General features: G+C 41.2%; 1 protein-coding gene across 2 annotated transcripts in view; it reads right to left on the bottom strand.

The window, feature by feature from the left end:
• Crybg3 (crystallin beta-gamma domain containing 3) overlaps positions 1-21,648 on the bottom strand; it is a 104,163-nt gene that overhangs the window by 37,259 nt on the left and 45,256 nt on the right. For both annotated transcript variants that reach the window (XM_035444432.1, XM_027412443.2), the window contains exons 5-12: positions 20,815-20,859; positions 20,451-20,566; positions 18,944-19,091; positions 13,914-14,050; positions 13,002-13,116; positions 11,903-11,938; positions 9,339-9,472; positions 6,006-6,132 (exon numbers count right to left, since the gene is read on the bottom strand). In XM_035444432.1, the coding sequence (XP_035300323.1) occupies positions 6,006-6,132; positions 9,339-9,472; positions 11,903-11,938; positions 13,002-13,116; positions 13,914-14,050; positions 18,944-19,091; positions 20,451-20,566; positions 20,815-20,859 (858 nt within the window). The remainder of the gene's footprint in view (positions 1-6,005; positions 6,133-9,338; positions 9,473-11,902; positions 11,939-13,001; positions 13,117-13,913; positions 14,051-18,943; positions 19,092-20,450; positions 20,567-20,814; positions 20,860-21,648) is intronic.

Raw genomic sequence — 21,648 nt, 5'->3', positions numbered from 1 at the left:
TTCTGTACGCTCTTGCCCTTTCATTTTTACCAATGATTAACAGCTTAGGGTAGATGAATACAGATTTGGACTCAAAGTCATGGTGAGTAGGTCCTCGCTAGCCAAGTGACCGCCACTCCATTTCCCCAGGTGGTGTGGAGGGACACTGCACGACTGAGTGCCACTGCTGCTCCACATCTCACCTGGGGAAACAGAATGGAGGCCACATGGCTAGTGGGGAGCATAGAAATGAAAGGACAGCCCTACACCCATGCACACAGGTAGCACTAACTGGACCTGATGGGTTACCAACGTTTTTATTTTAAAAAGGCAGGAACATGAAGCTGGCGGGTACACATTGGGGACATATAAGGGGAGCCGGGAGGCGGACATGGTGAGTAGTTAAGATCAAATTTCACTGTATACATTTATAAAAATACAAAAACAAAACAAAACAAAACAAAAAACTGGGCCCAGTAGAGCACATCTGGTACTCTCTGGCTGAATCCAATGTCCAGTTTCCATGACAGACCCTGGCTGGAACAACTAAGTAGAAAGATTTGGAGGAAGACATGCGATGTCAACCTCTGACCTACAGACACACACACAAATACACAGACACACAAGCACGGGGGGGGGGGGTGCGCACACACGCTAAGCCATATGAGGAATGAGACTTTAATAATCTGTGATCACCTTTTGGGAACTTCCCCCTAAGAGGCTCCCAGACACAGACACGCTTTTGTTCCTCCACGCTGAAAGTGCACTGGCCAGCTTACAGCAAGTGTGAGGGCCCAGCGATGGCTGAACAGGGCTCAGGCTGGTGCTTGTCAGGAACCAGTATCAACAGTGACCAGCAGAACCAGATCTGAACCTAATGGAAAGGTTCAGGGGCAGCACTCAGTCACAGTGACCTCTCTTCCCCATTTCTCATGACTCAAACTCCCTAGGTCTCCATCGCTAGGTTGCTCTGGTTCTGCGAGTACTTGGTATTTACTCGGTGTTGGGACCATATGACTGGGAAGCACAGTAAACTGAGAAGTGTTTTGGATCACTGTTTCACAGGTCACAGAAAAACACAGGCATTGCATGTGTGTTGTCTATCTGCCCACTCACTCAAATACTTGTGCTAGCAGGGATGTGTTTGACCTGAGCCATGACTTGCACACACCACACTGTGTGAATAGTAGAAGAGCTGGTGCAGCAAGAAGAGTCAGTTGAGAAGTGGTCTGGAGGCTCAGGCCATGTGTGACTGTGAGGCCTGGAGCTAAGGAGAGGAGGGACACCTCTTCTCACAGGAGTCGCTACAGAAAGTATGTGCTGAGAGCACACAGGACCATGAAAACATACTCAGACACCCTGAGTTTTCTACATTGTCTCCCACCCCCAAAGCCTTAGCAGTGGACTGCAGGGAAAGCCCACGTGGTGTAGCTTCTCTCTTTCTGCTTCCTGATTTTATTTGTGGTGTTTCTTGCTTTAGAGCTTTCGTTTTCTATCTTTTCCCAGTTTCTTCTCTCCCTCTGAACCAATACCCTGGCTTTGTCCTGCTCTGCATTTTTCTTTCAGGCCTGTCAAACACATATCAGACCCAGCTGACTGGCAGTATTGAGGTAGTAACCCTGGAAGCCAGAGCTGGGGCTCAGAGCCAATCTGTGTGCTCATCATGTGCCAGTGCTGGCTGGGTCCAACCTCCTGAGGATAGCCATCTAGAAGTCACACGGACAAAATACAGACTTACAAAAGGAAAAACCTGGGGATGGAGTTCCCGGTGGAGTGATTGCATATCATGAATGAGGCCTTCGATTGGCCTCCCAGCACCCAGAAAACCCCAAAGACAATGAAACAAAGCATCTAAGTGCCTTGTTCTAGAACTGAGTGGAGCAGATACCTGTAGCCATGTCTAGGGTCTGCCTATGAATTCTAGGTTACCACACCCCTGGTCTTTTCTAGACATTTAAGTCACTGAATGCAGACAAGGGTAGGTTTTCAGCTCAAGGAGAAAGAACAATGGTGGAATGACTTCAAAAGCTGTATCATTATTTTTTTATTTGTAAGGCACTTGACTTATTCAGTATAGTCTCAAGTACAGTGCCACCTGTGAGAGAAAACTGAGCACTGTTGTAAGCCCAAAGACGAATCACAGGGCTCAGCAATGTGACCACTTTCAAACTCCATAAACCCTCTGGGCTGATCCAGCCAGTGAGCTCCTATGTTATGACCCTGGGTGGACACTGCAATCTAGGAGCCTGTGGAGACCTGGTGAAACCATTAACTTAAAGGAAATAGTGGTCTCCAACTCCACCTGAGCTCAGAGGTCTGAAGACAGATGCTGGGCCCAGCAAAGAGCAAAATCAAAGGGCAGAAGTAAATCTAAACAGGCAGCTGCATAAAACTGAAGGGAAACAGGCATGCCAAGTACATTTTATCAAGGAAGAGAATGAATAAAAACTCTTCCACCCCAAAGTCTGAACTCCACTGCATTCCTTCCAGTGTTCCACTTTCTGAAAAAGCAATCAGCTACACGTGAGTATCTGAGTGACTCATTTGGAACTGGGAATGCATTCCTCCTCGTCCTCTTCAAAACATTCCATGGCACAGTTCCCACTGTCCCGGAGGAACACATCCGCTATTTGACCTTAGTAAATCCAGAGTGTTCCATGTGCTGCAGCCAGGATATCTGAGTGGACACCATGCACCACATGACACAGCTTTCCTGACTGCTAGCATGGTGAGTTCACATGACTTTAATGAGACTGGGAATGCCATGCTTCCCCCTTTCCCAGGTTACAGACATCCCAGCCCAGGGGGAAAAGGTCCGTCATACCAGCTCAGGGCCAGAATCACTCCTTCCCATTTTGTGTGCCTGGCTGAGGAATATACAAATCTCTAACACATAACTTGAATACCAGGTCTTTAAAGACTTTGGACAATATCTACAAACATCTTATGCCTAAAAATGCCTGGTTCTTTTAGTATAATTCATCCGGTGCACACTAGTAATAGCCTTCTAGAGCTGCATCTGAAAGTTGTGTAAACATACGTTATATATTGCCAGCTGACCCTACACGAATAGCTCCAGTGAATTAACAAACCTAATGAGCCTCTGATGGGAGGAAATCCCAATTTCTGCTGTGCAGGTGCTCTTTAAGGCCATGTATTTGGAACAATGAAAATGGGTATTATGAAATTTGCTCTATAGAAGACACACTCGCTCTTCAATCCGCCTAACCCCCAACATGTTCAGTGGACTCATGAGAGCTTTTGTCAAGATTAGTGCAAGTCTCTGGTAAAGCCATAAACTAATAAATGGAAAATACTAAGATTTTTGTTGAGGATTATAATGTCATCCTAAAATCTAACTTAAAGTTAGCACAGAAGAGGTTTTATCTGAAGAGCACTTTTAATTATTATTACAAAAACTAGCTCATAATTTGAATACATGGCACAAACTTTTGTGCACAGCAGAAATTAATGTGTTTATGACTTTTTTATGACTTTTTTTTCTATCATATATTACAAAAAGCTCTGGTCTACATCAAATCTCTCTTGATTTAGCTCTCTTGATTATGATAGTCCTCCTTGCATTTCTAACTCTTGGCAGAGTCCAGCCAGTAACTTGGGCCTGCTTTTTGTTCGATTGCTTTAGTCATGGTTGCTGTTCAGAGAGGCCTAATCCTTCCTTCCTAAATGTTTCCCACAGCATTAATGCTCCCACCTGACTCCCTTTTCAGTAGGCTGGGGAATTGTTTTTAAGTATTTAATATTGAGTAACAATGACTAGCATCGTGGCCCCAAACTCCTTAGTGCCTGTGGCCACAGTGCCCTAAGGAGGAAAGCAGGCTTCATGGGGTTCCGTTTTGTCTTTTTTTCCTGTTGGTGCTCGTGTGGGACACGTGTCCTTTGTGTATCAGAATTAACATTTTTAAAGTTATCCATCTCGTGCTTCAAAAGCAACTCCTGTATTCAACCTCCATTTCTCCCATGGAGACCTTTCTTTAAAAAAACTTACTTTCTTATCAAAAAAGATCATTTATGAAAAAAGCAACTCCCCCTTGTCCCCTGTGCACCTTCTCTTCCAGCTCCTCCTGTCTAGTAGGGGGAGCGGGGTGTCACACAGGAAGAAACCTAAGCACCAGAGGGCATAGTCCCTGTGGGCATCTAAACTCTATGTGTGCCTGGGATGACTGCTCATTTCAGTGTCACCTCCCTCAGGGAGGGCTGGAGAAACACCCTAGAAATAGAATAGACATCATTTTGGGAAGAGATTACAACAACACCCGGATGATTAAGAAAACATGTTCCTCTATAGCAGTGCTTCTCAACCTTCCTAATGTTATGACTCTTTAATAAAGTTCTTCATGGCATGGTGACCCCCAACCAGAAAATTAGTTTTGTTGTTACTTCACAGCTGTAATTTTGCTACTGTTATGAATCTTAATGTAAATATTTGATATGTAGGATATCAGATCTGTAGGGTACCTAAATATTTGAACCCTGTGAAAGGGTTGTTCAACCCCCAGGTTGAGAACCACTACTGAGACTTTAAGAAGTCCAGAGGGCAGGTCAAGGTACCAAAGTCACATCGGATAAGCCCCAATATCCTAGCAACACTCCAGTACCCAGCATCTCTCTGGCCTCCATCTACTTCTACCCGGAATTCTATCATATTCTAGACCTCTTAGCTCCAACATTATCTCCCTCTTAACTATTCTATTTCAAATGGTCACCAAAATACTCTCCCTAAGCCACTAATTTTCTAATATCAATTAGGCCTAAAAGTCCACGAGTGACTAACAGTCAACTCAAGAAAGATGAATGAATTTTTCTTGGCACTAGGTCGTCTTTCACTGTTTGGACTTATCCTGCCAAAGTTCTCTCTCATATCTTGACTTAACTATACTTTCTAAACATACCAGACCTTACTTGCATTCAAGTTTCTCAACTTCAACACTGTGAGGATCTGTGGCCCTAAGTTTCTTCACTACTATTGTTGTTGTCATTACTGTGTGTGTGTGTGTGTGTGCATGTGCGTGTGCGTGTATACATACGTCAGAGGACAACTTAAGGGAATCAGTTTCCTCCTTCCACCATGTGCATCATCAGGTTTGGCAGCAGTGCTTTTACCCAATGAGCTGTCCTCATAGTCCATCCTGTTATTTTTTATTGTTGGGGAAGACTTGTCCAACACAGGGCTATAGCAGGATTTCCTGGCTTCTACCCACTAGATGTCAGTAAACCCACATCCCCCAAAACATCAACAATCCAAAATGTCTCCGGATAGGGCGACATGGATAAAGATGACCCCCCAGCTGAGAACCTATGGCTTCAAGTCTAGACTTAACATGGGCCAATCAATCTCTTGCTACAAAATAACACCTTTGTTTTCCTTTCATGCCGTCTGTCCATCCTGCAAACTTTTCACTTGGGTGACTTTGGGCAGGAGCCTCAGCTGAGCCATCATCTTTTCTATGCAGGCCTCTGTACTCTAAGTAGGGAGAACTGTCCAAGGGCCCATTCTCTAGGTATCCAAGTACTTAATCTGGTCATAGTCCAACAATGCTATTTATCTCTGTGTGACCTTCCCTAGCACACTGCCTGCTCTGGGTGTTGGCATGCAGGGGCTCTGTCTACTACATGCCATGTTTATCACTATGCATCTAACAATGGAGGTGCTCAAAAAATAGTTATGGATGAAAAGTAAAAAGTAATCCAGGTGTAGTGGTACATGCTTGCAATCCCAGCACTCAAGAGGCAGAGGCAGTAAGATCTCTGGGAATTCTAGGCTAGCCTGGTTTACAAAATGAATTCCAGACCAGCCCAGAGAAATCCTGTCTCGAAAACTAAAAAAATTTAAAAAACCATAGATACTCTATGATAATCATCACAGGCAAGAAAAGCAGACACCCAACCCTGTTCAGTTGGATGCTCTTGGGTGCTGTGTGTAACCTCAGGCTCTATCAGAATCACATCTAGTTTTCATGAGGATATAAAACAGATACAAATGAATGTCAAGAAAGCAAACTCACAGCCTGTAGGTACCGGAAAGACATGATGGGGCCATTTAATGCCCCACAAGCACTGCAATCTTCAAAGTCTCCTTCTTCAAGTAGGAATTGCTGGCCTTTGAAGTGTTCCTTTTCATAGGCAACCCACCTAGAAAGGCAGGAGACTCAAGTGAACCACTGAAAAAACAAGTTAAGAAAGCAAGAGAGAAAAGTACAATGACAAAGGACAAAGCTATTCATCTAGTATTCAAAATGACCTTGTTTGCTTCCACGCATGAAGATGGGCAAATGGTTTGCATCTCACGGTTCAATAATTTTTATAGTGTGAAAGCTTTTCCCAACAAAAGGTTAACTGTAGAATTGCAACAGAGCAAGCTCGTTAAGTGTTTGTGGAATGACTAGTACCATATCTCACCATGGTCAGAGAAAAATTTGCCAAGTAAAAATAATGTAAAATACCACATAGCCAATGAGAAAAGTTTCAAACCCGCACTGAGATCCAAGGAAATCATTTTCATTATACTGACTAAGCCCTTCTGGAACCAAGGAAAGACTATTTTATCAATCATTTACCCAGGGTTTAAGCCAAAGGAACCCTTTAGTCAGCTGCAGATAAAGAAACAATACAGGGAAGGAGGTTTCCCAAGGAGAAACTGGGAAAGACTACTGAGCTGGAATCCTGTATGTGGACTAAAATGTCTGTCTGTAAATACTTATGGGTGGGAAACCTGCATCCTAGCATCTTATCAGTGCTCAGCGTGGAAACAGGAAGCATTCTGCAGAGTACTTTCCAGGGACACACATTTCCTGAGTTCCAGCCTTATAGTATCAGGAGACACAGATAAGCACTTTTAGGCCACTCAGTGAATCTTACCTTTTTATAAAGATTACACCACAGTGCCTAATGCGGTGTGAGCTGTGAACATAGAAGACTCACAAAATGGGCTGCCTATAAAAACTAGCCTTTACCTGCATGATGAAGTAAGGGTGGGGACCTTCCAAATGGATAGTTTGTAAGAGTGACTTATCCTCCAAATGAGGGACTTTCAGATTCAGAAACTTGAAAAAAAATGAAGCCCACAAAGGCTGAATATTATTATTATTATTATTTCTCTACCCCTCTGCAGTAGTGTGTACACACACACACACACACACACACACACACACACACACACACACACACAGCACACACACACACACACACACACACACACACACACACACACACACACACACACACACACACACACACACTCCACACAGCACAAAGACCAAGTTGGACACTTTGAGCCATCCTTCCTCTCTCTTTGCCCTTCTGTTTCTAGGTGTAAGCACTGCTGGGGAGTGGATTCCATGGCAAGTGGGATGAGCGGATAAACATTTGGTAAGTTTTAGTTAGCTTGTCATATGGACAGTGCTAACATAATTATGCTCTTGAACTGTAATGTGAAAACCCATTTCCCAGAAAACTTAGCACAGTCTAAGCATTCTTTCATAGTAAGGAAGTTATTTAAAGCCCAGTTTGAACAATATTTGACTGAAAAAATAATGAACAGCACCAATATCTTAATGTTAAAAGATGAATTAAGGTTACTTTATTTCATAACAACATTAAAGAAATTATAAGCCCTGTTTTTCTTAGAGCAAATTTTGATTAAGATTAAAATGTATCTGGGATATTTTAAATGTACATATTATTCAAAAGACACTAAGGTCCTCCCTCCTTCCTTCCCCCCCTCCTCTCCCTCTCTCCCGACGGGGTTTCTCTGTGTAGTCCTGGCTGTCCTGGAACTCACTCTGTTGACCAGGCTGGCCTCAAACTCAGAGATCCACCTGCCTCTGCCTCCTGAGTGCTAGATCTAAAGGCGTGTGCCGCCACCACCGCCCAGCAAGATAGAAAGATCGTCAGTCTTAGTGCCCTCAGATTCCTCAGGGTGGGACAGGGATGAAGAAGGACCAGACTCTCCATGCATAAAGGGAAACAGCTAAAAAGCCCAAGAAATGAGAAAACTGGTGGAAAATAATCACGTTACCTTGTCATTTCTCGACTCTCACATAAAACTCTAAGTCTGTATTCTCTATCACAGGCCATTTGACTTTTTTTTTTTAAGCAATGTAGAAAATAATTCATTGCACTAAATTTTAGCAGCTAACTTTTCTTCTAAGGCAGAAAACTAGTTTTAAATCCACCTAGCTAACGGGGGACAACATTAGGTCTCAGGAGGAGAAAAACAAAAACATTCTATAGCAACATTTTAACAATATGCATGTGTGTCCACAAACCATCCAACATTACAAATGAATATAACATAGTAAGAACATGTTTACCCAAACTGTGTCTGTCCTTTAAACAACAAGTAATGCTTTTACTTTAGGGATAAGTAATGAAATTATTACTGGCATACCAAACCAAGTATTGACATGACTTCCTTAGCTAGTGTATTAAGGGTCTTCCTCTATTCTCATTTGACTGGTGTGGCAGTCATTGGTGTGCATCACAAACAACAAACAAAGGACTGGAGGTGACTGTAGACAGCTTCACGCCTACAACTATCTTAAAGGCATCATTTGCGAGAGGGGCATTAACAAGTTATATGATGTTACATCACTGCCTGATACTACAATGAAACTGTGTGAATGAGAATATTTCGGGATCCCAGCATGGGCTTCTCAACAGCCAATCAGCTTTGAGCAAAGTTTCTGCTTGGTGCTTTTTAGTCCCACAGAACACAAAACCCAGAGAGAGGCAAAGACCAGCCTAGTCACAAATTTCCTTGGGCTTTTTTGGGGGGTAATGCTGATCGAGGCTGGGGTGGCAGCAACAACCCCTGCATATCCAGTGGGATTTGGATGGTTTCATCGAAAATGCTTCCGGACACGAGACCACAAATGTCAACACTCTTGACTTTGAGATCACAAGGCTCCCTCTATTACTTTAATGAGATAATTCACTAACAAGGCCCTTAGAACATAAGTTAGTCAACAGAATAGCAGATTAAAAAGCGAGGCCTTCCCCCAAGTTCGTAGTCTGAAAAAAAAAAAAAAAAAGAAGAAAGAAAGAAAGAAAGAAAGAAAGAAAAAGTAGAAATTCACTTGGTAATTCTTCTATGGTGCTTTAGAAAAGCTAGGTATTGTAATTTTACATTAAATACACAATATAGTTTCTATTTCAAATTCTTTAAAACCAGTAAGTAGGCCCAATTACTACTAAGCTATATATTTTGTGTAATATTTTACAGAAAGGAGATAGGTTTTCAGGTTAAGGTTGGCTGATTTTTGTCTTGTTTAACACATTGTTTGAGCTAATCTTTAAAAGTAGTCTAATAAATCATGTATTGAAAATAGAACACTCACACTCCACCAATGACACGAATTGATCCAATGCCACGGAAGTCCTTATCGATTTTTAAAACCTTAGGGACAGAGTCTACATGTTCACTAAATTCTTTGGTATGTCCACGGAAGTGAGACTTTTCATAAAGGATAACCTGAAAAACATGAAACTGTTATTTAATGTGCTCATATTACCATGAGTACCACACGTGTACCATGGGTAGACTTCAAATTACTTAAGTGGCATTAAAGACCAACCATCAACAGGATGCAAGATCTGCTTTTTAAAATAATTTTACACTATAAACCAGCATCTGATATCCACCCAGTATGTATGAACCAGTATCATCCTTAGGGTCAATCATTTCTTCTCATGTTTCTCTCACATTCATGTACCTGGCGATTGCTACATTTTTCTGTTTGCCCAAATGCTAGGACCACTGTGTATGTTGAACTGCCGTGTAGATGATTCTTGAATTTTCTTTGCATCACTCTTGTGAATTCTCTACAGATCCCCCTCATACCCCTTAAGATGTAGAAACATTTGGAGCTTCCGTGCATAAAACTAAATTACCTACTGAATTCAAAACCCAAATACAGCTTCTTATAACACGGCTGCTTTTTTATAGCTGTTGATATTTGCTGAAAAGGTAGCATGTGAAGTTTTAAATGCAAATGCAGTACACTTCCTGAAACTAGGAAATGACTGGAAACTCAAGTGTTTTGCTAATTGGACATTTCCTTCAAATCTGGAGTGCAGGAGGCAGAGGGACAGCAGGAGAGAGCTGGCAGCACACGGGGCTTCTTTGTACTGTGCTGTTTTCACCTTTCAAGTGCCCTCTAAAGGTATGGCTGCGGTAACTCATCGCTCCACACCTCACCCTTGGTCCTTCCTGTGGCTAATGGGAGAATTTTTATGCAACCAAAAACCAAAGATCTTGGTCGAAAATCCCTAGGCTTAAATATATAAAATTAAACAAAAATTATAACTCATTTACTTCTCTCTCTCTCTCTCTCTCTCTCTCTCTCTCTCTCTCTCTCTCTCTCTCTCTCTCCTTTTTTATTTGGTTTTTCAAGACAGGTTTTCTCTGTATAGCTTTGGAGCCTATCCTGACACTCACTCTGTAATCAGGCTGGCCTCGAACTCACAGAGCTCTGCCTGCCTCTGCCTCCCTGAGTGCTGGGATTAAAGGCGTGCACCACCAATGCCCCGCTCAAAAATTATAACTCACTTCTAAAAAAAAAAAAGAAACAACAACAAAACTTGTAACATTGTAGACTGAAAGAATATGTTAATAGTGATCTTGATTCTGCACACTAACTTTTCTTAGGAAGCTATATAATAATCCCACATATGTAACAGAGTTAAGATATATAAATATTATATTATACATACAATAAAGTTTTATTCAGGCATAGTACTTGCTGCATATGATATTCAAGCTAAGTAAAAAGCAGTAATCATAAAGCAGCTCTCAGGACATCATCAGTGTTAATTAATTCCTGATGGGCAAGTTGTGATTCCTTATGAAACATCAATCTGCTCATAGAGGCCTACAACCTGTCCCAGTGCAGATGCCCTAGAACAGCTCAGCCTTTCACACATCGCCCTGTGATTCACCACCCTTCCTTTACAAGCTGCAGCAGGAGTCACACGGAGAGTGTCACGGGGACTTCTGCCCTCATTAGTCACATCAGCACTTTGCAACCTTTTGCTGCATTTTTAGTCACCTGGGAAACTTGGCAACCTTTTGCCCTCCTTCAAAATCAGAACAGTATACCTGAGGATGGAGACTAGGCTGATGGATTCCTAAAATTCAGAAGATCCCAGGGTGCAGTCAGGGTGCACAAGATGCACTGAGACACTGTGAGCTCTCAAAGGCTCCATCCGTGTGACTGAGAAAATGGCAGTCGATTCTCTAACTTGTGATGTGGAGAAAAGGAGGAGACTGGCAGCCCTGGATCCTACTCTGTGAGAATCGAGGAGGGCTGGAGATCTGGTTGGAGAGGCTATTCCTACCTTTGAAGGCGGTTTGCATTTTGACCACTGGACAGATTTTCTTCCCACCTTCCCTCACACATATTTGTAACTCTTTCTCCCTCACATAATGTGCTTGATCCTATCACTTCTACCACCCAGTTGTCACAGCCGCTATGCTCCCGGTCAGGCACTCAAACTTGCAAGCTGACATCCATCCAACAGGAGCTGGCTGTGTGTCTGCACTCACCTCTTTTGCAGCATCATTCTCAAATCACACAGAGGAGTTCACTTGAAGTCACGTGAGTACCCAGATTCCATCTCAACGCCTCCATCACCAAACAAAAAACAAACCCGCCACCTTCCTTCTGACAGTGGACACTGGGCGGGTCTGTGGGAGGTGACAGCACAGACCTCCATTTCTGCACACTTTCTACACTCCCCATTCACAGTCACAGCACGAGTCCTCAGAAAACCTTCTACACAGTCACTAACAAGTACTGCAGTCTCCACTCATTGGGTAGTGCAGAGTCACATAAACTGTCATATAGCAAAATACTTAAAGAGCCAGCCAACCTTTTGAGCCAGCCTACAGTTCAAGACTTACCTTTAAGTTCATAGGCATTTCCACTTTCAGTCCGCCCTACAGACAAGATATTTAAAGACAATGTAAATACATAAAAAAGGGGGGAAGTAACAAAGTTATGTGTAGGTTACAAAAATCTCATTAGCTACGACAATGCAGCAGTCAAACTGAACTATGGTAAATTCAGAACCCTACAGTAATCAAAACCAAGTCAGACTGATCTACAACAGATACGGGCTAGAAATTTTTTGAAAGCTTTCAGATCAGAACTCAAGGATCTTTAAACAAACACAAACAACTACAGATGTAATTGCAGCTTAGAGTTTCCTAAACAGAAGAGGGGAACTGCTAACAGCTTCAGAAGATACTCTTGGCAGAGCAGATTTCTAAGCCCTGTATCCAAGCGCATCCCCTAGAACCACTTAGGTTTTCTAAATTAGGCCACTGCACCATCTCTACACCTCCTCCCCCCAGTTCCACCACAGCTGATCATACCTAATATGCCCTTGTAACAGCAAGACAGAAATAGCGGTCATTCTCAAAGCCCTGACTGCATCATGTTATGTGTTAAAATGCTATTCTGCATTGTCATGTTTCTTCAAATTTCCGCATTTGTCCGTGGTTCTGTTTTCCGAGGCATAGAACCAAGCATGTTCTAGCACACAGCCTACACTTAAAACAGTTTGCACCTCAAATATAAATAAGTAAGTTTGCCACAGAGATGCTGCAGGCAGTTATTTAATTTTTATGATGGTAAACACTGAAAGAGCGACCAATTTATTATTAATGCTGAGTTTACTATCTGTTGTTAAACTGGAAGAGACAATATTCTACAACTAATTTTCTAACGAGCATCCACAAGACAGACTTTGGATTTTATGAAATATTTAAAATTGCATGGAATACTTAATTTTCAAAAACTGTATGTATTGTGATAAGCTTGCCACGGTTCAAAGTAAAGGCAAACATCCTGCATAGTGTGAGAAGAAACACAATGTACAGTGTGTCAATTCAGTGGTGTACGTATTCATGTCCTGAGACCGAGGGCTCTCAGCAGTGACAATGTTTGATCTGCACATGTGGGTGCTGGAGAAGAGAGCCTCCGGTTGTATGTGCTTACCATTTGGAGAGGATGCAGTGATTTCATTTCTGCTGCAGAAATCTCAAAGAGCCCCTGGTCTTCCTCCAATATGGTAGCTTGCCCCTTAAAATTAATTTCTGGGTAGGCCAGCCAACTAGACAAGGTACAAATGGTTGGTTAAAGCATGATGATACTTCAGTTTGGCTCTATAGGAGGAAAAGGGGCTATCAAAATCTTCCATGATAGAATTACACTAATAAAATATACCAAGGTAATTAGCATACAATGAACAAGGCTAACATGTTCTTAAGTATTCACATTCATGTACTCTCTACCTTACGGCTTGTTTCTGTGTACTGGGTATTAATTTCTGGCCTAGAATTTTCTAACACCTAAAACATGTGGCATCTTTAATGTAAGCAGAGTCTAAGTTAGAAATCAATACTAAAGAGCAAATTTGTTTGCCAGTTAGCACCCCAGGATAGATCACTCATCAACAAGGTGAGAATGACCCACCTTTGCCTTTCAGGAACAGGGAAGGAAAACACAAATGTGCCTGGTACTGAGGGAGGATCAACAATTGACCCAAGCTAGGCATCATTTAGGGTCCAAATTTTTAGGTCAGAGACATGTTTTTATTTCCCAGTCCCAAACTGTATTACATTAAAAAAAAAAAAAAAAAAAAAAAAAAAAAGACAACACTATCCATCTATCAAGAAGGCTGGAGATTCTGTACTCACTCTTGGGAGTCATACATCAAAACCTTAATTGGATCCAAAGAAGGACAGACCCATCTGTTTTAAAACAGGGAGTAGCCTTTCTTAGGTATCCGGAAGCATAAACAACACTAACTAAAACTTTAGAAACCGTATGTCATCTACTGAAACATGAAGCAAAACAGTAAACTTTGGGGGCCATTAATCACTGCAATTAAGAAGAGCTGACACATACACTCCTGATTTTACAGTGTAGGATGCAGACTTGGGGATGTTCAGTTCTTCCAGGTTGCGCACAGCTCGATGTATGTAGACCGGGCAGCACCCAGGGTCAGACTGTGGGCACAGCTCTATCTCTGGAACAATGCAATCCTGGAAAAGAAAAATTGCCTTTGAAATCATCTGGAGACACACAGGCTAGTGTTCCAAACACCCTGGACACATGGTAACAATGACTTCAGTGTGCACTGGGACTTCTCCATCAAACAACACAAGGGTGTTCCTTAAGCAAATTTTTAAACAAAGTTTTTCTCAGGAGTCATATGAATGTTGCTGGAAAAATTACTGTTAACTTTTCTTTTCTGTTTTTCTCTGCTTCGCTTTTTAAAACACTTGTCCTATTAAGAATGGCTCAGTTATTAAAGGGTTTGAGTGCCAAAGTTCTGCAAGTCTTCCTTCTCAGGAGCATAACAAAGCCTGAAGGGAGGAAGGGACTTAAATAAAAGCTGATCTCCTGGGGGACATAAAAAATAAATAAGGGGAGGCACTGCCCCTCCCGGTGTGTTTATCTAATTTACATCAACAAAGGAGAAGGAACTAGAGGTGAGGGGAGAGGAAATGTGTTTTCCCACTTGTGGAGCTCTTATTTTTTCAGGACAAGTTGGCTTGATGATAAAAGGTGTTATGCAATCTGACTCTATCCCCGCCTTTAAAAATGAGCCACCCACTGCCATGCCTTCCTCTAAAATTGCACTCGCCATGCTCTTTTTAATCTGTTCCCGCTTCTGCTGCAAACGGCAATAATAACTAGCTCACAACAAAGAATCAGGTGACAGAACCTTTAAACCCCCAACCTCTAAGAGAAGACTGCTTGCTCTGTAACACTCCCTGGGTCAATACACAGATTGTGTTTGGGCTTTGGTTTTGTACAGGGTCAAGAGCCATACTCTGCAGAGCTCTACAGACACACCCCCACATTGGCCTCTGGAAGTTTTATACATTCTGGTCATAATGCACCTCAAGAGACAGCCCTATTTACTAAGGGAAATCTCTTATAATCTCTGATATTCTCTTGAATGACAGTTTAAAAAAAAAGGATCATTTCTTAAGGAATTAGAATCACAATCATTTCTCCCTTTTCCAAAACTATATACACCATTCTGCCCAAACAAACAACCCCAGATACTCGAGTGCTTAAGTCATAAAAGTCAAGTTTCAGTAACATAATTCTCACCTCTAACATCTGAAATACAAGTAAAATGAGTACATGCAATAATCATCATTGACGCCACTAACTGCAGGCTGGACAACTTCCTTTTAGAGGTTTTGCTATTTTAAATTTTTTAAACATTCCACATACTGAGTTCTCAATCACTCTCATTAATAAATGAAATAATTTAAGAATCAACTAGAATATGCTATGTTAGAGAATTAGGGACCCATCAGATTGTATTATTCAAAATGTGTTACCACAATTGTCTTTCCAAAAATGACACAATTTAAGTAAAGAGGATTCTCACTATAAACAGACTATTAAAGTGCTAACAGGGGATGTTTATCATGCATGATTATGACATATAAACTGGGGACATTTCTCTTTCAGTAATACATCTGAAAGCAAGTAAATGTACACATCTCCTTTTCAGAAATAAGCTCTAAGTTGCATTAAAAGTAAAGCAGCACAATTTAAGTGGCCTTTAAAATAGAAAAGTCCACCTACATCTGGAGTTTCACTTCACAATTAGCCAGAAACACCCAGAACAGTCACCTGTCAATCTTCCAGGGTCTGTGGTGTGCTGTTGATAACAGAGAGCTGCTAATGCTACTTCAAATGCTGCTGTCTTAATGGTCCCCTGGGGAGCAGAGGTACAGTCTCGGAATACATAACTAAATGTCTCACACAAACAAGTTTCCTCTGCATTGTGTTACCCAAACAATGTCTGGGTGGTGGACTTTAAAAGGGAAAAGGCTAAGAAGCATTCATGTCTACAGTAACACAGAAGGAAACAGCAAAGCAGCCAAAGCATAAGGCTCAAGAGAAAGATGAAAACAGACGTGAGGAGCTTTTCAAGCTCCAATACAAGTCCAAGTTTCACTTGCGGTGATTCAAATAGTTTTCATTAAGCTGTCTTTGGGGTGAGTATTCACAAAAATAGCGTCTTTTCAAGACTCTGTATAATTACTGATGGGCAAAGGCAGCCAAACTCTTACAACTAGATGTGCCTTTATGGTAACTTAGCAACGATAAACAGATGACTCAAAGTGTGCAGACTTCATTCAACACTTTTTCTACTAATGCCACATTTTGCAAATGTATCTCGGTGAAGACTCATAATAATTAATATTCGTAAATCAAGGTTATGGGGAGAAACCGTAAGAATGAATTATAGTTAACAAAAGGGTAAACAAAATAATAATTAGTTTTTCTTTATCTTACACAAGATGTCTTCAGTCTAATCTAACAATGATCACTCTCCATGGTCCATTAATGTCAGCTTTAACACAAGTGATTTCTGGTCAAAATGAAAAGATCATACTTTTGAAATGAATGTACAATGCAAGGAAACTTACAAAATCTGGCTCTGCTATCAGAAAAGACTACACTGGAGTCACCGCACTGTCATGCCCTACCCTAATCATTTTCGTTGGCTACAAGCAATGACCTTAAATAGAATCAATGCATGCTGAACGCTGAAGGTGCCTGCTGCATTTGTTCACAATCAAGTGAAGACATCATTAAATCAGGACCTTAAGGTCAGAGGAGAGCAACTGAAATCTGATGAAACAAGACAACATTGGACAAGACAAGTCTAGGCAGGGCAAATGCCACCAGGAGAAAGAAGGTTAACCCTATGTTGAGCTCTGTCACAGCTGGAGAAGAAGGAGATCCATGCCTGAGTTTTACTTTCTAAAGTATTTATGCATTTTCTGCTTGAGGCTTCAGAGTTTAATTTTCCTCCAATACTAAAAGTTGGTCTGTTGAAGATGTGACTGACCAAACTACAACCAAAAAAAGAATGATTCACTGAACAAACAAAAGTGACACAAAAAAATGAGAGCACACCTCACTTTTTTCTTAAAATATGTTCTAAGCAAAGGGCCATGTGTGAATATGCATTTAAATTTCTATGCTCAGCAGATTAAATTGGTTTGATCGAATGCTCTTGTTTGATTTAGTAGAGTTGTAAGAGTAGCTGGTTGCCAAATCATCTTCACTATTTTACCCCACTAGGCTTGGCCTGGTGCTACTTGACAGTCACAAGGATGTCACAGAACCGCAAGCTATGCAAATCCTAAACGATTCCCACTACACACTAATGATTCATTTCAGAAAATTTGTACTAAGTTAGATAATTAAATAACCTCTTAAATTGGCTTTGCAAACACTGTCACAGTTAGTTCCCCAAATGAAAGAAGACACTGTCTTCTCTGCCTTGTTCATCTTTCTGCAGTGCCATGGAACCATGGATGCTCACCACCTTGTTTGACCAAAGAGGCTCTGCCAAGACTCACTTGTCTGCCATGCTAATTCTTCTTTACCTGTTCAAGATGCTAACTCAGATACCACCTTACTCAGGTGAGGGGCCTTTTCTCTGTGTGTCCAAGGGGTTCCCTAGAAGTTACTTCCCAAGTCAAATTCTTCTCCAGACTTCAAGCAACCCAAGATAAGGCTCAAAGCCTGCAATGTATCTATTCCCACTGCCCAATACAGCCATCAGGCCCATGAGCAGGCACAGGTACTTCCTTCCACTCCAACTCCTCTTGTGCTCAGCCTCCCAAATTCATGACCTTATTCTCTTCATGACTATTGTTATGCACACACACACAGTCCCACCCCCATATGTACCCACAGCCCCTCCACACACAGACACACAGAAACACACACACACACACACACACACACCCTCCGTATCTATGGTCACCACACTACTTACTACACTGATTCATGTCTTACATGTTGAGGATGTGGAGAGGAGATCCTGTTCTTACCCGAGGTCTGCCCTTATCAATAATCCTGCCTCCTGTAAGCCACGGCAGAGGCTTGTTGTGGGATATTACTTTAACTATGTGAGATGTGTCACATTTGTGTATGTTGTGGAATATTACTTTAAGTAGATAAAGGTGTTACATTTGTTTATGCTGCACTTGTTTAATGATGTAAAGATGTGTTTGTTGCCTTGCCTGTGGAAGACACCTAATTGGTCTAGTAAAAAGAGGAATGGCCAACAGCTAGGCAGAGGAGGGATAGGCATGGCTGGAGGGCAGACAGAATAAGTAGGAGGGTGAATCTAGGCTTTAGAGGAGAGAGAATGAGGGAGAAAGAGAGGGAGATGCCCAGGGAGCATCAGCTAGCCAGCCAGCCACGGAGTAGGACATACAGAATTAAAGAAAGGTAAAAAGTCCTGAGGCAAAAAACAGATGAAGAGAAACAGGTTAAATTAAGTTATAAGAGCCAGTGGGACTAGCATAAGACAAGGCTGAGCATTTGTAACTAATAATCAGTCTCTGTGTCTTTATTTGGGAGCTGGCTAGCATACTAAAAGAAAGCCTGCTACAGAGGCTCTCTTACAATGTCTGTGCTAGAAGACCTCACTCATCTTAAATAACTTTCTAACAGAAGATTCAACAGCAACACTTCAACTCCGTCTCTCAATTTCTTCTTCTCTAACATGTCCGAGCACATTCACATATATACACACTTGCCCACACACAGGCAAACACACATGTAACACAGTCATACTGAGTAGCAGTATTTAAGTTAGAAAAAGATTTGGAACTACCTTTTCCTTAAAGATTCCTACAGTGTTTATACTTAGCATTATATCTGTGAGATATACAGAGATATATACATTTTTAGTTATCATCTTAAATTATTAAATTTTATAAATTTGGTTTAAGTTATTTGCTTAAACACTTGATATGCATAAATTTAAATACAAAAATGAGTACACTAGCAACTACTTCTTAGCTCTGTTAGGTCACAGGACAACTTTAGCACTTGATAAAATCAAAATAAAAACAGTAGAAAATGAGCAGCTCCATTACCTTTAAGACACGTTTGATGGAGCCCATTACAAAGTTTCGTTCTGGGTGCTTCTTGTTCTGATGAAGCCAGTCCCGATTTAACACCTTCTCCCCTTCTTCCAACACGCATTTCTGACCTTGGAAATGGGGCTTCTCATATAAAATCCAGCTGAGCAAACAGAAGCACAAGGGGCTGATGAATCAGCCTCTCTAAGAGAGAGGGTACTGAGAAGGTCACAGATTGCTATATGCATTTTGTAAAGCTAGGTTAGCTCCTGCCATTAGCATAGAAGGTTCCTTTTGAAATAATACTACAAAGTAATTTAAGTGTAAAAAATATCTGTAAAAATTAGAAATAAAAATCCTGAAAACAGAGCTGGGCATTGGTGACGCATGCCTTTAATCCCAGCACTCAGGAGGCAGAGGCAGGTGGATCTCTGTGAGTTCGAGGCCAGTCTGGTCTCCAGAGCGAGTGCCAGAATAGGTTCCAAAGCTACACAGAGAAACCCTGTCTTGAAAAACAAAAACAAAAAACAAACAAAAAACAAACAAACAAACAAAAATCCTGAAAACGGGATGGGGGTGGAGACATGGCTCAGCAGTTAAGGGCACTGGCTGCTTGCAGAGGACCTGGCCTCGGTTCCCAGGACCCACATGATGGGTGACAATCATATATAATCCCAGTAGCACCCTCCCCTGACCTCCACAGGCACTGGACATGTATGTGGTGCACCTACATACATGTAGGCAAAGCACTCTTACATATGAAATGAAAAATATTAAATAAAATTTAAAACACTAAACACTATCACAATAGAGCCTGAATTACATTTATGCACAAATATATTTTAAAATGTGACATACATAAAACCTTACATTTATATAAAATAACTTAAGGACTCCAAGTTCCATTTCTGTCTTAATTTTTTTTTTTTTTTTTTTTTACCACTGGGTACTACAAACATAAATCCATTTTCTTTCATGAAGACAACACTACACCACATTGTTTACAGTCCATAGACTGGCCAGGGCTAACCTAAACACTAGACACGGAAACTCTGGCTCCACTATGTCCACAGGGCAGTGTCCATAATAACAAAGGAGGGTTTCCCTCATTTTTAGACCACACTACGAATTCCTGAGTTGTTGAGCATGTCAACTCTACAAATAACTCCATGTGGCCTTCACATTCCATAACTTCCCACAACTCTGAACTCATTTTTTCAAAGCCATGCTTCATTCAATTTGACTTGCAAATCTATTTAGATAATACTGCAATTGTAAAATGACATTGATGGTATACATTAGGTCTTGCAATCCACTGCAGGCATTAAACACTAAAAACAGTCTACATGGTATGTCATAGTAAATAAAAGGAGTAAGTTATAAAACACTAATAATGCTTCAAGTATCCTAGTAAAGTGAGGAAAGAGAATATGACTTTAATAAAAACTACAAAGAACATACTTGTAAGAAGTCATGGCTATTTTTAAATAATAAGTTGCAACATTTCAAAAATGGTTCTTACCAGCCCCTTACAACTTTTATCAGTGCCCCATTTGGGAAAGACCATGTTGTAGCATCAGGAACATTACCGTAGACCTCTTGTTTATATTTACTTCCATGGAGATCATAGATTATCATCTGTAACACATAGTAAAGTAGGTGGGCATAATGACTAATTTTAAGAATGCACAGAAATGTTGGAAATGTCCTAGAACATAAACAATAAAATTCCCTGCATGAGTACAGCAAATGTTTGAAGTAATTGCTGGAGTTCTTAAATCCTTAAGTTTAGAAAAAAATTTAAAAACCCCCACTAAGTCAGTCTTCAATTCCACAAGCCAGAAAGTAACCAAAGTTTCAGCCCACAAGAGAACAAATATGCTTACCTTCCCCGGCCTTGGATTACACCTCAGAGCTTGTATGTCAACATTCTGAAAAGTAAAAGTGGAAGAACTAAGACATAACTGGGAAAAATATATATATATATATACATATATACACACACTGAGTCACATTCTTCACAGTTCTAAACCCAATTTGTCACACACTTATTAGATAAGCGTGGCATGTATACATGCTTCAATAGACTAGAGAAACTGTAAATATAGAAGGAAATAACATAATGTTCCTGCCTTTGAGAACGTCACAGCTGGGAAGGAACAAATAGATGATCATGCTGTGGTCAGTTTAAAACATGGACATGGCACCAGCAAAGGGGGGGTGGGGGGAAGGCTGAAGGCTAGCAAGGCTCAGAAAGGACTTCTTGAAATGAGTCGATTTTAAAGAGTGAAAAACTGGGGTAATTAACAGTGGAGGGGTTTCCAGGAAGAAACCGCCTTGGCAGTTCCTTAGGGTGGAAGCATGGAAAAAAAGACAGGAGTGGGGAGACAAAGCTGAAAACACAAGAGCCCCTATAGACTGTGCCAGTGAAGAGGGGGTGCTGTACTTCATTAGCAGTGGGCACCAGAAAACCATCATGTCATCTAATACCATCGTTTATTTTAAGATCATCTTGGCTTTTAAGGTAACTGCTCAGTATCCAACAACTACTAAGTTACTGAGGAGGTTCAAGGTCAAGATACAGGCCTTGAGGATTCTCTCTAGAAAGTTCCATGATATTGGCAATGCCAACAAAGAAAGCTCCATGTTCAAAGAATATTCCATGTTAGACACATGTTTCTAAGCCAAGGAAAACCATTAATTGACTTTGAAAGCATTTT

The sequence above is a fragment of the Cricetulus griseus genome, chromosome 4 (assembly GCF_003668045.3).
Source record: "Cricetulus griseus strain 17A/GY chromosome 4, alternate assembly CriGri-PICRH-1.0, whole genome shotgun sequence".
Classification (NCBI taxonomy): Eukaryota; Metazoa; Chordata; class Mammalia; order Rodentia; family Cricetidae; genus Cricetulus; species Cricetulus griseus.
The sequence above is the reverse complement of the archived record's forward strand: the minus strand, read 5'-3'. Positions and strand labels throughout refer to the sequence as shown.